The following is a 16,236-nucleotide window of genomic DNA, read 5'->3' on the forward strand; positions in this document are numbered from 1 at the left end:
GAGAAAAGACAAGAGAGGAGGATTAGAACAATGGAGGGAATTAAGCTGAGAAGATGAAGAAGGAAAAGAAGAATCAAATCCCCTCCATAACTAAAGGATACAGCCAGCCAGCACTCTCCTGTCCGTTCATACTTGCATATCCTGTTCTTCTTTGTCTAATGAATTAACACGCTCTTGAAGTATGTTCTCCTGTTTTTCAAAATTCTTGAGGAGAAGCATTTCTTGAAATAATGTGACATGGTGAAGGTCAGATAATTTCATCTGAATATCTAGTTTCAGTTTCTGGTGCCTCAGAAGACGAAGCTCTGCATCAAAGGTGACAATCAGTTCTTTGATCTGAGGTGGAAAAAGATTTGAGGGTATATGAAAAGTTAAGACCAGGTAACTATTTTTAAAACTACCTAAAAATACCAGTTTGTTTAGGTAAAAGCATTTTCTCATTATACCGTTATTATGGAGAAATAATTATATGGGCTCATGTGGCATGTATGTGTAAGTCTTACAAATCAACTTAAGTGGTAGGGATTCTGTAACTATAGTCCTTCCAGCTGTTTCTTTACCATTGATTAAGCCATTAATTGAGAATGCCCTTCTTTCTGTACTGTATGGTTTAAATCGGAGACTATGAGCTCCTTGTGCATAGTGTTTATATCTGCCTCCACTTTACCCGACAGTATCTCTACAGTGCCTCTCATACAGGAAGCACTAAATATTTCCCTCAACTTCTTATTCTGAAAATTTTCAAACATTTTAAAGGTGATTTAATTTTATAGAGTTGGGCTGAGAACAAAGTACTCCCCAAGCCCTGGTCTAAACCTTATCCCACGGCCATCCCAATGATTTTAAATGCTTGGTTTTGCTGATTTTGGCACAGTTTCCTCCTCACCCCATCCCAAAGGAGAGGAAGACATCAAGAGAGAGTCCCAAGGTCTGGTTCTCCTGAGGAAACTAGTACCATAGGTAGAAGACAAACCATTCCATGTTTTTCATCAGTCTGTGAATCATGGGGAACCTCAACAGTCAAAAACCTGTAATGAGTGAGGGCCCAGCACATGGCTGAAAAAAAATTAAGAGATTGTAGTTTGGGAACAGTGAAACTACTGCTAGAGAATTTGAGAGCTTAAAAAAAAAGGAGGAGTACCTGGGTGGCTCAGTCAGTTGGGTGTCTGACTTCGGCTCATGTCATGATCTCCCAGTTCGTGAGTTCAAGCCCTGTGTTGGGCTCTGTGCTGACAGCTCAGAGCCTGGACCCTGCTTCAGATTCTGTGTCTCCCTCTCTCTGTGCCCCTTCCCTACTTGTGCTCTCTCTCAGAAAGAATAAATGAATAAACTTAAAAAAAAAAAAGAAGAAACCTTTTAATTATCTATGGTTGTAGACTAAGTGGGCTCCTCTTTAATGTTTGTTCAACAAATTTGAATTATTTTGATATTTATTTCAAGGCAGGACTGTATTTATTTTAGTGTAACACCATTCTGGAACTGTACCACTTAAACACATAGGTGTTTAAGTTCGTGAGGTTCACACTTGTTTTGCTGTCACTTGTCTGATAGTCTATAAGCTTAATTAGGATAGAGAATATGTCTGGCTAGAGTACTGTTACATCCCTACTACCTAACTACCACTATTCCTGCGCAAAGAATGTCCAATGCATATGTTAATACCATTAATACGTTAGCTACAATGAAATCAATCAAACTCTTTATTGAATATCTACCATAGGTCTGGCATTTCCCAGACACTGTAGGCAAATCAAAAGATTATATGTGGCCTTTCTCTCAAGAGCTGTGAAATCTAATTTGCAAGACAAAAATAACACATTTGAGCACTGAGTGATGTACAGAATTGTTGAATCATTATATTGTACCCCTGAAACTAATACAATATTGTGTGTTCATTATACTTCAATAAAACAAAGAATACACATAAAACAGCAAGAAAAATAAGTGCAAAACCTGAGGTGCTACTTATAGATGCACTTGGAGCTTAGAAAAAAGATGAGTATGTAATGTGGACAGAAGGTTCTGGAGAAGATTTGGAACTGTGATGAGTTTTGAATGATGACTCACATTTGAAAGGAAAGCAATGCAAGTAGAAAGAGATAACAAAGGAAAAAGCAAATATAAAACTGAGAATGGGGTGGGGAACAGAAGCAGGGAGAGGGAGGAAGAGTAAGGCTGGATGAAGTACAGATATTGGGTGAAGAATACGTTTGGGAAACTTTCGGGGGTGCCTTCACAGGGTGGAGCTGGACAGACATTTAGGAACAAAATTCTATGCTGCTGGCAGCAGAGAGCTGTCTATCTGGGAAAGGTTCTTTTCCTTCCAGATTCAGAGCACCTCCTATACAACTGGCCCCAACCTGATCTGGTTTCCTAGAAAAAAAAAAAAAAATAGGTGCCATTCCAGCTCCAGAACAAATTTGAAGCCAGTCATCACCATGAACACTCCCACTAATGAGGCAAATCACACATTAGAGAAAGAGAAGGAGGTAAAAAGCAGAGGGAGCCCCATTTTCTCTGGAAAGTTTTTAAATTATGTTCCATCCATCATCTGAAAGCTGCTCCATCATTTGCCCTTTACCAAGACTTGAGTTAGATGCTGATTAACATGGATTTGCTCTTAATTCTTAGCTTTGCAGAAAGCAAAAGGTTTAAAAGCTCCAATGTTCTTGGGCAGAGGGCAATGGGTTCCAGAAGGCCAGAGATGGGGAGGAAGCCAAGCCTTCAGTGGGCTGGTCAGTGAGAAAGATTATTATAGAGAGTGTGTATACACACACACACACACACACACACACACACACACACACACAAATAATAGATCTAGTTCTTCCCTTCTCCCCTCTTTCAGCTTTAAAAAGGCATAGTTTCACCCCTTACCCTGTTGGTCAAATACTCTTGCATGTACACATGCTTAATCTCGTCTCTCTTCATAATCTCCAGCTCTAGATCAATTGGATCTGCTTTTTCAAATTCCATTAACTTTGTAGTATCTACAATTAGTGTTAATGCCCTTGATGATCTAGACAATGAATCTCTTGTTGTCAAATCACCATCCTTTCCAAAAGAGAGTTTGAGAAATCCTCCACCTGCGCCTGTAGACCGTCTCTGTTCCAGTTCAGAGGGCTTTTCATCCTGAATCGTCATATGCTCTTGCTTAAAATTTAGGAGAATTTCCTCATCATAGTGAAATCTCTTTTCTGGAACTTCTTCTGGGTGTATCTGAGGGATTTCAGGAATAGGGATGTGCTTGGATATGTGAAGAGTTGACTGAATGCTCTTCAGTTCTTGCACCAGGCACTGGATTTCCTCAATAACAGCCACTTTAAGATCTCGAAGAGAGAGGATGCATTTGTTCATGTGCATTTTCTTTGAATGGGCCTAATAAAAAGAACAGAAGGAAACAAAATGACAACCCAGTTTGAAATATGATTTCTGTCCCTTGACAGGTATCCCTAGCAAAAAGCCAAGATAAAAATTTTGTTATCTAATTATATACAGGATTATTCCTATTCTCTACTAAGTTACTCTTTTGTCTAACTTTTAGGCTGTTTCCAATTTAGCTTCTCCAAAAGAGGAAGACAGTATGGATGTGACCTCTGGTATCCCTCGGCTGGCCTGTAGGGCTAAGTTCTGCTGTTCTCTTCCCACCACCCAGGGGAAGTTCTTCCTGAAGGCTTGTACTCAGCCAAAACCTAGACAGTAAAAGCTCATTCTCTGGTCAGGAACACACACACATAACTGCCCTTCCCAGATGGAAACTCAAATTCCATTGGCTGAGACACATTTATGGTTGCCTACTTATTTCTTCTGTATTTTGGCCACATTATTACTGTTATTTCTTGTGCAGGCAATGTCATGACCCTGAATTGCAATATCATAGCACACCAAGAGATTCCAGGATACTTCCTTTGTTCCTGATCCACTTATCTAAGCCAAGTTGTGGCCCCTACCTCAAGCCACAGGAGCCATTGCTCCCTCATTACAAGATGTTTCCCCACTCTTTGTTTTCAAAATGTTCTTACAAGAGCCTATAGGCACATGCCACCCTAATCCTGTATACAGTTAGGTAACAAGATGGTTCAAAGGCTATTAAGAGTTACTTTGCATAAATATACAGGTTAAAAAAAATCAAAATATACTTCTCCAAATTGACAGTAATTCTGTATTATTCAGGAACTTTAACAGCTCACATCAATGGATACATGATAATCCAGCTCACATCAATGGATACATGACCCAGATAGAGTATCAATAAGGAAACAGTAGCTTTGAATGACACATTAGACCAGATGAACCTAACAGATATATAAAAAATATTCCATCTCAAAATGGAATACACATTCTTTTCAAGTACAAATGGAATATTCTCCAGGATAAATCACATGTTATGCCACAAAAAATCTCAATAAATTTAAAAAGATGGAAATCATATCATGCATCTTTTTTGACCAAAGTGGTATGAAACTAGAAATAAATTACAAGAAAATATTAGAAAGAACATAAATATATGGAGGTTAAATAACATGTACTCAATAATGAATGGATCAACTGAGAAATCAAAGAGGCAGTAAAAAAAAAAAAAAATACATGGGGACTCATGAAAATGAAAAAAACAGTCCAAAATCTTCGGAATACAGCAAAAGCATTTCTAAGAAGGAAGTTTATAGTGGTAGAGGCCTACTCAAGAAACAAGACAAAGCTCAAATAAACAACCTAATCTTACACCTAAAGGAGTTAGAAAAAGAACAAAGCCAAAAGCTAGTGAAAGGAATGAAATAATAAAGATTAGAGTAAAAGTAAATGAAATAGAGACAAACAAAACAATAAAAGATCATTAAACCAGGACCTGGTTTTTGAAAAGATAAACAAAAGTGATAAACATTTAGCTAGACTAATCAAGAAAAAAGAGAAGACTCAATAAATAAAATCAGAAATGAAGGAGGAGAAATAACAACTGACCTACAGAAATATAAAAGAGTTATAAGAGAATATTATGGAAAATTATACGCCAAGAAACTAGATAACCTAGAAGAAATTAATAAATTCCTAGAAGCATATAACTTTCTAAAACTGAAGAATAGAAAATATGAACAGACTAATTATTAGCAATGAAATTGAATGAGTCATCAAAAAACAAAAGTCCAGGCCCAGATGGATTCATAGGTCAATTCTACCGAATATTGAAAGAAGAGTTAATACATATTCTTTTCCAAATCTTCCAAAATATATGAGGAAGGAAGGCTTCTAGGTACAGCCTATAAAGCCAGCATTACCCTGACATTAAAACCAGACAAAAATCACAATAATAACAACAAAAACTACTACTACTGCCACAGGCCAATATCTCTGATGAACATAGACACAGAAATCGGTAAGATATTAGCAAACCAAATTCAACAATACATTGAAAAAATTATTCACCATAATCAAGTAGAATTTATTCTTGGGGTGCAAGGGTGGTTCAATATTTGGAAATCAATGTCATATATCACATTAATCAGAGAAAGAATTCACACTATATGATCATCCCAATAGATGCAGAAAAAGCATTTGACAAAATTCAACAACCATTCCTGATAAAAAAATCTCCCAACAAAATAGGTTTATAGATAACATACCTCAACATAATAAAGGCCTTATATAAAAAACCCACAGCTAACATCATAACTTGATGGTGAAAAACTGAAAGCTCTTCTTCTGAGATCAGCAACAAGACAAGGATGTCCACTTTCACTACTTTTATTCAACATAATACTAGAAGTCCTAGCCACAGCAATCAGACAAGAAAAAGAAAGAAAAATGCATCCATATTGGTAAGGAAGAAGTAAAATTGTCACTATTTGTAGATGACATGATACTGTACATAGAAAAAACCCTAAGGACACCATCAAAGAATTACTAGAACTGGTCAATTAATTTTGTAAAGTTGCAAAATAAAAAAATTAATATACAAAAATTTGTTGCATTTCCATATCCTAATAATGAAGTAGCAGAAAGAGAAATTAAGAAAACAATCTCATTTACAATTGCACCAACAAAAATAAAATACCTAGCAAAACTTAACCAAAGAAGTGAACACTTGTACTCTGAAAACTATAAAACATTGGTGACACAAATTGAAGAAGACACAAATAAATGGAAAGATAGTCCATGCTCATGGATTGGAAGAATTAGTATTGGTAAAAATATCCACACTACCCAAAGCAATCCACAAATCTAATACAATCCCTATCAAAATATGAAAAGCATTTTTCACAGAACTACAACAAATAATTCTAAAATTTGTATGGAATCACAAAAGACCCCAAATAGCTAAAGCAATCTTAAGAAAAAATAACAACACTGGAGGTATCACACTCCCAGATTTCATGATATACTACAAAGCTGTAGTAATCAAAACAGTATGGTACTAGCACAAAAACGGACATGTAGATCAATGGGCAGAATTGAAAACCCAGAAATAAACCCACACTTATAGAGTCAATCTATGATAAATGATACAGGAATATACAATGGGGAAAAAGGTAGTCTCTTCAACAAATGATGCTGGAAAATTGGACAGCTACATGCAAAAGAATGAAACTAGACCACTTTCTTATACCATAGATAAAAATGAACTCAAAATGGATTAGAGACCTAAATGTGAGACCTTAAACCATAAAATTTCTAAAAGAAAACATAGGCAGGGGTGTCTGGGTGGCTCAGTTGGTTAAGTGTCCAACTCTTAGTTTTGGCTCAGATCATGATCTAACAGTTCATGAGTTTGAGCCCCACATGGGGCTCAGTGCTGACAGCATGGAGCCTGCTTGGGATTCTCTCTCCCCCTCTCTCTGCCCATCCCCTGCTTGTTCTCTCTCTCTCTCAAAAATAAATAAATAAACTTAAAAAACTTAAAAAAAATAAAATACAGGCAATAATTTCTTTGACATCAGCCATAGAAACATATTTCTAGATTTATCTCCTAAGGTAAGGGAAACAAGAGCAAAAATAAACTGTTGGAACTACACCAAAATAAAAAGCTTTTGCACAGCAAAGGAAACCAGCAACAAAACTGAAAGGAAATCCAGTGAATGGCAGAAGATATTTGTAAATGATATATGCAATAAGGAGTTAACATCCAAACTATATAAGGAACTTAAACGACATGAAAAAAAAATCCAATTAAAAAAAGGGCAGAGAACCTGAATAGACATTCTTCTAAAGGAAACATACATATGGCCAACAGACACACAAAAAGATTCTCAACATCACTAATGATCAGGGAAATACAAATCAAAACTACAATAAAATATCATCTTATGCCTATCAGAATGGCTAGTAACAGAAAGACAAGAAATAACAAGTGTTGGCAAGAATGTGGAGAAATAGGAACCCTTGTATACTGTTGGTAGAAACATAAATTGGTGCAACCACTATGGAAAACAGTATGGAGGCTCCTCAAAAAATTAACAATAGAATTAGCATATGACCCAATAATACCACTTATGAATATTTATCTGAAGAAAATGAAAACACTAGTTTGAAAGACCTATGCACCCCTATGTTTATTGCAGCATCATTTACAATCTTGATATGGAAGCAACCCAAATGTCCATCCACAGATGAATGGATAAATAGGTGGTATATACATACAATGAAATATTATTCATCCATAAAAAGCATGAGATCTTGCCATTTGGGACAACATGGATGGCCGTAGAGTATATTATGCTAAGTGAAATAAGTCAGAGAAAGACAAATACCATATGATTTCACTGGTATGTGGAATTTAAGAAACATAACAAACAGAGAAACAAACAAACAAAAAAAACCCATACTCTTAAATACAGAGAACAAATTGGTGGTTGCCAGAGGTGGGGTGGGGAGATGGGTGAAATCGATAAAAGGATTAAGAGGTACAAACCTCTATTTAGAAAATAAGTAAGTCACATAAATGAAAAGTACAATATAGGGAATATAGTAAGATTGTAGTAATGTTGTTCAGTAACAAATGGTGACTACACCTATTGTGGTGAGCACTGAGTAATGTACAGATTTGATGAATCATTATATTGTTTACCTGAAACTCATATAACACTGAATGTTATACTTCAAAAACAAAAGGCACTTCTCCAGGCAGTCTTAGAAAACTTACCTGTATAATTACCACCTATGAACCAAGAACATTATAACAAAATAGAGGAGATTTTTTTTTATATTCTTAAGAACAAACCTTTCAAGCATTAAAGTAAAACTCAAAATCCAGCACTTCTGTGAATGGTGGACCACTTTGAAGCACCTGGAGGACTAAGAATTAAGCTTAAAAGAACAAATCTAAGCCAGCCTGATGACTGTAAGGCTCGCCTCTTTGAAGAACCCTTTTTACATACCAATATTTTCTTTTTAGTTTTACAAATACCACACATACCTAAATACTGGCCACAGGGAAGTGGGATATATAATATGTTATTTCCAAAAAAACTTGAAATGTTACTAATTTTTAATTTAGCCATGACAGTAATGACCATTTGTTGACTTTGACCATCACATTAACGTTGTGAGGCAGACTAGATATGTTTTTTTGTTGTTAATTGGTATTAATACTCTTTTAACAGACAATATAACTGAGGCTTAGGGAGATTTACATGACTAGCAAAGTTTATGTGCCTATTAAGTGGCAGAGATGGAAACAGAACTCTGATCTTCTGACTTGTAGAATAGCGTGCTCCACATTAATTTACACTGTTTTAATAAAATGGATTTCAGTGTAATGCAGTTCAGTTCAAGACATGATACATGTCCATCATCTCTAGCTAGACCATGAAATTTCAGGTTGGATGACTGGCAATTGTACTCAAAAAACATTTCTCTATGATGATGGATCAGACATGATAGATGAAACAAGAATTATCTTAAAGGAACAGCTAGAAAAACAATCTAGACACAAGAGAGAAAGATGGCAGTGTAGGAGGTCGCTGGGCTCACTGCATCCTGCTGATCACTTAGATTCCAACCACATTGGCCTAAATAACTCCAAAAACTGCCAGAAGAGTAGCAGAACGGACTCTCTGGAGCCAAGCATAGACAAGAGACCCACGGAAGAGGGTAGGAACGGCGGAGAGGCCATGCGTGTTATACAGGCTGGCGGTAGGGAGCTGGGGTAGTGGAGGGGCAGCCCACAGGGCAAGGCAAGCTCCTGAAATCTGGCTTGCAAAAGCAGAGGGGCTGGACTGCCTGAGTTCTGACAGCCAGTGGGACTTAACACCTGGAATGTTAAAAGTCAACAACTCTGCTCTCAGAGACAATACCAGGAGGGAGAGTTGTTGAGTCCCAGAAGGAGAGAGCTCAGCGGGGGAACAAAGGCGCTGTCAAGTACCATTTCCCTCTCCCATACCCCAGCTGAAATTCCAAAGGGAACCAGTTCCCAACGCCGAACTTGCTTGCACTGCGCAAACACCCAACACTGTGCTTCTGCGGATTCATTCCTCCAATGGGCCTGTCTCCCTCCTTGTGCTGCAGGGCCTCTCCCAGAGGGACCACTGACAGCAAAGCTAGCTAAGACTGCCCCTCCCACCACTGTGCACCTTGTGGATCCACCCCATCTAATACACCCTGTCCAGATCCCATCGAAGCAGCACCACAAGCCTGGCAGTGTGCAAGCAGCCCAGACAGGGGCCACACCACTCCACAGTGAGTCCTGCCCCTGGGAGAGGGGAAGAGAAGGTACACACCAGTCCGACTGTGGCCCCACCCACCAACACAAGTTTCTCCGGACAGCACAGGGGAGGTGTCCTGCAGTTTAGAGCTACCACAGGGACTAGCCAAAATGATGAAATGGAAGAATTCTCCTCAAAAGAAACTCCAGGAAGTAGTGACAGCTAACGAATTAATCAAAACTGATTTAAGCAATATAACGGAAGAAGAATTTAGAATAATAGTCATAAAATTAATCGCTGCACTTAAAAAAAGCATAGAGGACAGCAGAGAATCTATTGCTACAGAAACCTAGGGAATAAAAAATAGTCATGAGGTGCAATACTAAATGCTATAATGCTATAAATGCTATAAATGCTGAAAAATGCTATAAATGAGGTGCAAAATAAAATGGAGGTGGCCATAGCATGGAATGAAGAGGGAGAGGAGAGAATAGGTGAATTAGAAGATAAAATTATGGAAAAAGAGGAAGCTGAGAAAAAGAGAGATAAAAAAAATCCAGGAGTATGAAGGAAGACTTAGAGAAAGTGATCCAATCAAACGGAACAATATCTGTATCATAGGAATTCCAGAAGAAGAGAGAGAGAAAGGGCTGAAGGTGTACTTGAACAAATCATAGCTGAGAACTTTCCTGATCTGGGGAAGGAAACAGGCATTGAAATCTGAGAGGCACAGAGAACTTTCTTCAGATGTAACTTGAATCAATCTTCTGCACTAAATATCATAGTGAAACTGGCAAAATACAAGGATAAAGAGAGAACTCTGAAGGCAGCTAGGGATAAACAGGCCCTAACATACAAAGGTACACACATAAGGTTAGTAGCAGACCTATCTACTGAAACTTGGCAGGCCAGAAAACAATGGCAGGAAATCTTCAATGTGATGAACAGAAAAAAATATGCAGCCAAGAATCCTTTATCCAGCAAGTCTGTCATTCAGAATAGAAGGAGAGATAAAGGTTTTCCCAAACAAACAAAAACAGAAGGAATTCAGCACCACTAAACCAGCCCTACAAGAGATCCTAAGGGGAACTCTGTGAGTGAAATGTTCCAAGGACCACAAAGTACCAGAGACATCACTACAAGCATGAAACCTTCAGATATCACAATGACTCTAAACCCCTATCTTTCTGTAATAACACTGAATGTAAATGGACTAAATGCGCCAACCAAAAGACATAGGGTATCAGAATGGAGAAAAAAAAAACAAGACCCATCTATTTGCTGTCTACAAGAGACTCATTTTAGACCTGAGGACACCTTCAGATTGAAAGTGAAGGGATGGAGAACTATCTATCATGCTACTGGAAGTCAAAAGAAAGCTGGAGTAGCCATACTTATATCAGACAAACTAGACTTTAAATTAAAGGCTGTAACAAGAGATGAAGAAGGGCATTAGATAATAATTACATGGTCTATCCATCAGGAAGAGCTGACAATTATAAATGTCTATGTGCTGAATACGGAACCCCTAAATATATAAAACAATTAATCACAAACATAAGCAACCTTATTGATAAGAATGTGGTAATTGCAGGGGACTTTAATAATCCACTTACAACAATGGATAGATCATCTAGACAGAGGATCAATAAAGAAACAAGGGCCCTGAATGATACACTGGATCAGATGGATTTGACAGATATATTTAGAACTCCACATCCCAAAGCAAGAGAATATACTTTCTTCTCAAGTGCACATGGAACATTCTCCAAGATAGATCACATACTGGGTCACAAAACAGCCCTTCATAAGTATACAAGAATTGAGATCATACCACGCACAGTTTCAGACCACAACGCTATGAAACTTGAAATCAACCATAGGAAAAAGTCTGGAAAACCTTCAAAAGCATGGAGGCTAAAGAACACCCTACTAAAGAATGAATGGGTCAACCAGACAATTAGAGAAGAAATTAAAAAATATATGGAAACAAATGAAAATGAAAATACAACAATCCAAACGCTTTGGGATGCAGCAAAGGCAGTCCTGAGAGGAAAAGACATTGCAATCCAGGCCTATGTCAAGAAACAAGAAAAATCCCAAATACAAAATCTAACAGCACACCTAAAGGAAATAGAAGCAGAACAGCAAAGGCAGCCTAAACCCAGCAGAAGAAGAGCAATAATAAAGATCAGAGCAGAAATAAACAATATAGAATCTAAAACAACTGTAGAGCAGGCCAATGAAACCAAGAGTTGGTTTTTGAAAAAATAAACAAAATTGATTAACCTCTAGCCAGGCTTCTCAAAAAGAAAAGGGAAAGGACCCAAACAGATAAAATCATGAATGAAAATGGAATGATTACAACCAATCCCTCAGAGATACAAGCAATTATCAGGGAATACTATGAAAAATTATATGCCAACAAACTGGACAACCTGGAAGAAATGGACAAATTCCTAAGCACCCACACGCTTCCAAAACTCAATCAGGAGGAAATGGAAAGCTTGAACAGACCCATAACCAGCAAAGAAATTGAATCAGTTATCAAAAATCTCCCAACAAATAAGAGTCCAGGACCAGATGGCTTCCCTGGGGAATTCTACCAGACATTTAAAGCAGAGATAATACCTATCCTTCTCAAGCTGTTCCAAAAAAATAGAAAAGGAAGGAAAACTTCCAGACTCATTCTATGAAGCCAGTATTACTTTGATTTCCAAACCAGACAGAGACCCAGCAAAAAAAGAGAACTACAGGCCAATATCCCTGATGAATATGGATGCAAAAATTCTCAACAAGATACTATCAAATAAAATTCAACAGCATATAAAAAGAATTATTCACCATGATCAAGTGGGAGTCATTCCTGGGATGCAGGGCTGGTTCAACATTCACAAATCGATCAACGTGATACATCACATTAATAAAAGATAAGAACCATATGATCCTGGCAATCGATGCAGAAAACGCATTTGACAAAATTCAGCAACATTTCTTAATAAAAACCCTCGAGAAAGTAGGGATAGAAGGAACATACTTACACATCATAAAAGCCATTTATGAAAAGCCCACAGCTAATATCATCCTCAATGGGGAAAAACTGAGAGCCTTTTCCCTGAGATCAGGAACATGACAGGGATGTCCACTCTCACCGCTGTTGTTTAACATAGTGTTGGAAGTGCTAGCATCAGCAATCAGACAACAAAAGGAAATCAAAGGTATCAAAATTGGCAAAGATGAAGTCAAGCTTTCGCTTTTTGCAGATGACGTGATATTATACATGGAAAACCTGATAGCCTCCACCAAAAGTCTGCTAGAACTGTTATATGAATTCAGGAAAGTCGCAGGATACAAAATTAATGCACAGAAATCAGTTGCATTCTTATACACTAATAATGAAGCAACAGAAAGACAGATAAAGAAAATGATCCCATTCACAATTGCACCAAGAAGCATAAAATACCTAGGAATAAATCTAACCAAAGATGTAAAAGATCTGTATGCTGAAAACTATAGAAAGCTTATGAAGGAAATTGAAGAAGATACAAAGAAATGGAAAAACATTCTGTGCTCATGGATTGGAATAAATATTGTCAAAATGTCAATACTACCCAAAGCTATCTACACATTCAATGCAATCCCAATCAAAATTGTACCAGCATTCTTCTCAAAGCTAGAACAAGCAATCCTAAAATTTGTGTGGAACCACAAAAGACCCCGAATAGCCAAAGTAATATTGAAGAAGAAGACCAATGTGGGAAGCATCACAATCCCAGACTTTAGCCTCTACTACAAAGCTGTAATCATCAAGACAGCATGGTATTGGCACAAAAACAGACACATAGACCAAAGGAATAGAATAGACTCCAGAATTGAACCCACAAAAGTATGGCCAACTAATCTTTGACAAAGCAACAAAGAATATTCAATGGAAAAAAGACAGTCTCTTTAACAAAGGGTGCTGGGGAAAATGGACAGCAACATGCAGAAGAATGAAACTAGACCACTTTCTTACACCATTCACAAAAATAAATTCAAAATGGATGAAGGACCTGAATGTGAGATAGGAAACCATCAAAACCCTAAAAGAGTAAGTAGCAAAAACCTCTCTGACCTCAGCCGAAGCAATTTCTTACTTGACACATCCCCAAAGGCAAGGGAATTAAAAGCAAAAATGAACAATTGGGACCTCATGAAGATAAAAAGCTTCTGCACAGCAAAGGAAACAACCAACAAAACTAAAAGGCAACCGACAGAATGAGAAAAGATATTTGCAAATGACATATCGGACAAAGGGCTAGTATCCAAAACCTATAAAGAGCTCACCAAACTCCACACCCTAAAAACAAATAATCCAGTGAAGAAATGGGCAGAAGACATGAATAGAACCTTCTCTAAAGAAGACATCCAGATGGCCAACAGGCACATGAAAAGATGCTCAACATCACTCCTCATCAGGGAAATACAAATCAAAACCACACTCAGATATCACCTCACGCCAGTCAGAGTGGCCAAAATGAACAAATCAGGAGACTATAGATGCTGGCGAGGATGTGGAGAAACGGGAACCCTCTTGCACTGTTGGTGGGAATGCAAATTGGTGCAGCCACTCTGGAAAACAGTGTGGAGGTTCCTCAAAAAATTAAAAATAGACCTACCCTATGACCCAGCAATGGCACTGCTAGGAATTTACCCAAGGGATACCGGAGTACTGATGCATAGGGGCACTTGTACCCCAATGTTTATAGCAGCACTCTGGACAATAGCCAAATTATGGGAAGAGCCTAAATGTCCATCAACTGATGAATGGATAAAGAAGTTGTGATTTATATATACGATGGAATACTATGTGGCAATGAGAAAGAATGAAATATGGCCTTTTGTAGCAACGTGGATGGAACTGCAGAGTATTATGCTAAGTGAAATAAGTCATAGAGAAAGACAGATACCATATGTTTTCACTCCTATGTGGATCCTGAGAAACTTACCAGAAGACCATGGGGGAGGGGAAGGGGGGAAAAAAAAGTTACAGAGAGGGAAGGAAGCAAACCATGAGAGACTCTTAAAAACTGAGAATAAACTGAGGGTAGATGGGGGGTGGGAGGGAGGGGAAAGTGGGTGATGGGTATTGAGGAGGGCACCTGTTGGGATGAGTACTGGGTGTTATATGGAAACCAATTTGATAATAAATTTCATGTAAAAAAAAAAGAGAAACAATCTAAATGGTCACTAAGAAAATGTTCAAAATGTCTGTTTAAACAGAAAGGTATAGTTATGAGCTATGAACATTTATTTATGGATATTATTTGCCATACCAGGATCCTCCTACTTCTGGCACATATAGAATTTTTGGTGAAACTGAAAGACTTTTTTTTTCCTGAAGACACTTTACTGCCACTTGTCAGAAAATTATAAAATATTCTAATATGTTAGATCCTTGGTATGATTGGCACTTTCTCCAATGGGATGCCTTGCAGTGTCCAAACTGCATGGCCATAGTAGGTGGCCATGTACCACATTCTCCTCAAAATGGTAGCTCAGATACTTTCTGAGTCTCTAAATGTGAAAAGTCACTTGTCAGTCCAAATTATAGGAATTACCATGACAGAGAGAGGAGACTTTAGTAAAAAAGGGGGGATGAGAAATCAGGATAATTGGAAGCAGTTTGGCAGAATGTAGATAAAAATTTTAAAAAGGAATATGTTAATAGGTTATTATAGAGACACTTAAAAAATTTATAAGTCCTGGAAAAAAAAAGTCAAACAATGGCCTTTTCCCCTAAGTCTTTGGAAGTCTACAGCAGCCAAGGGCATGTTTGAATTTCAGAAATTCAAAGTCTCTAAAATATAGAGCTTTACCCCATGAAACATATTGAGTCAAGTAATTAACTTGAAGGCTGGTTCTGCCATTTTAACTAAATAATCACAGATAAATCCCTTGTCCTCTCTGGGCCTCAGTTTCCTCATTTGTAAAAAGGGGGCATTATTCTAAATAATCATGAAGATCTTCTTTCAGTTCTAAGTTTCTATGACTATATATTCCTATAGACCATCTAGTGAAACAAGTGGTTTCAGCACAGAATACCACTAAAAACTCAAGGGTGCCTCTCATTGTCATGTAAGCAATGAGTAATAAGTACCATGGAGTCTAGATGTCCCAGCTCCTCTTCCTTCTTGGCAGCATTTACTCTCATGTGCTCAGGTATCTTGTAGTCTGGGGCTGTCTTCAGATTGAAGTCTCCCATATACAACTGGGCCTCTTTGATGGCTTGAACATCTTTGGGATCTTCATAGTCATCCTGAGGTTTACTCTTGTACCTATCAGAAAAAAAGGCAACCCAGCCACAAACTTAACAATAAAATTCAGTTTGTCCACTATATGTATATAATCAAATTCAGGCATCAAGCAAAAGTATAATTCTGAGTGTGTGGTACTACTTTTGTCCATAGCGCCCAAGCATTTTTTTTAAGTTAATGACTACAGACCTTCAACAGCTTACAATGGGGTTATGTAGCAATAAACTCATAGTTGAAAATACCATAAATTGAAAATGTATTCAATATACCTAACCTACCTAACATTATAGTCTAGCCTAGCCCAC

The 16,236-nt window shown here is 37.6% G+C and overlaps 1 protein-coding gene across 2 annotated transcripts in view; it reads right to left on the bottom strand.

Annotated features, from left to right (window-relative positions):
- Nucleotides 1–16,236, bottom strand: part of CFAP44 (cilia and flagella associated protein 44) — a 159,313-nt gene that overhangs the window by 26,293 nt on the left and 116,784 nt on the right. For both annotated transcript variants that reach the window (XM_078453008.2, XM_078453009.2), the window contains exons 25-27: nucleotides 15,775–15,952; nucleotides 2,878–3,378; nucleotides 133–336 (exon numbers count right to left, since the gene is read on the bottom strand). In XM_078453008.2, the coding sequence (XP_078309134.2) occupies nucleotides 133–336; nucleotides 2,878–3,378; nucleotides 15,775–15,952 (883 nt within the window). The remainder of the gene's footprint in view (nucleotides 1–132; nucleotides 337–2,877; nucleotides 3,379–15,774; nucleotides 15,953–16,236) is intronic.

The sequence above is a fragment of the Panthera onca genome, chromosome C2, assembly GCF_046562875.1.
Source record: "Panthera onca isolate mPanOnc1 chromosome C2, mPanOnc1 haplotype 2, whole genome shotgun sequence".
NCBI classification, from domain to species: domain Eukaryota; kingdom Metazoa; phylum Chordata; class Mammalia; order Carnivora; family Felidae; genus Panthera; species Panthera onca.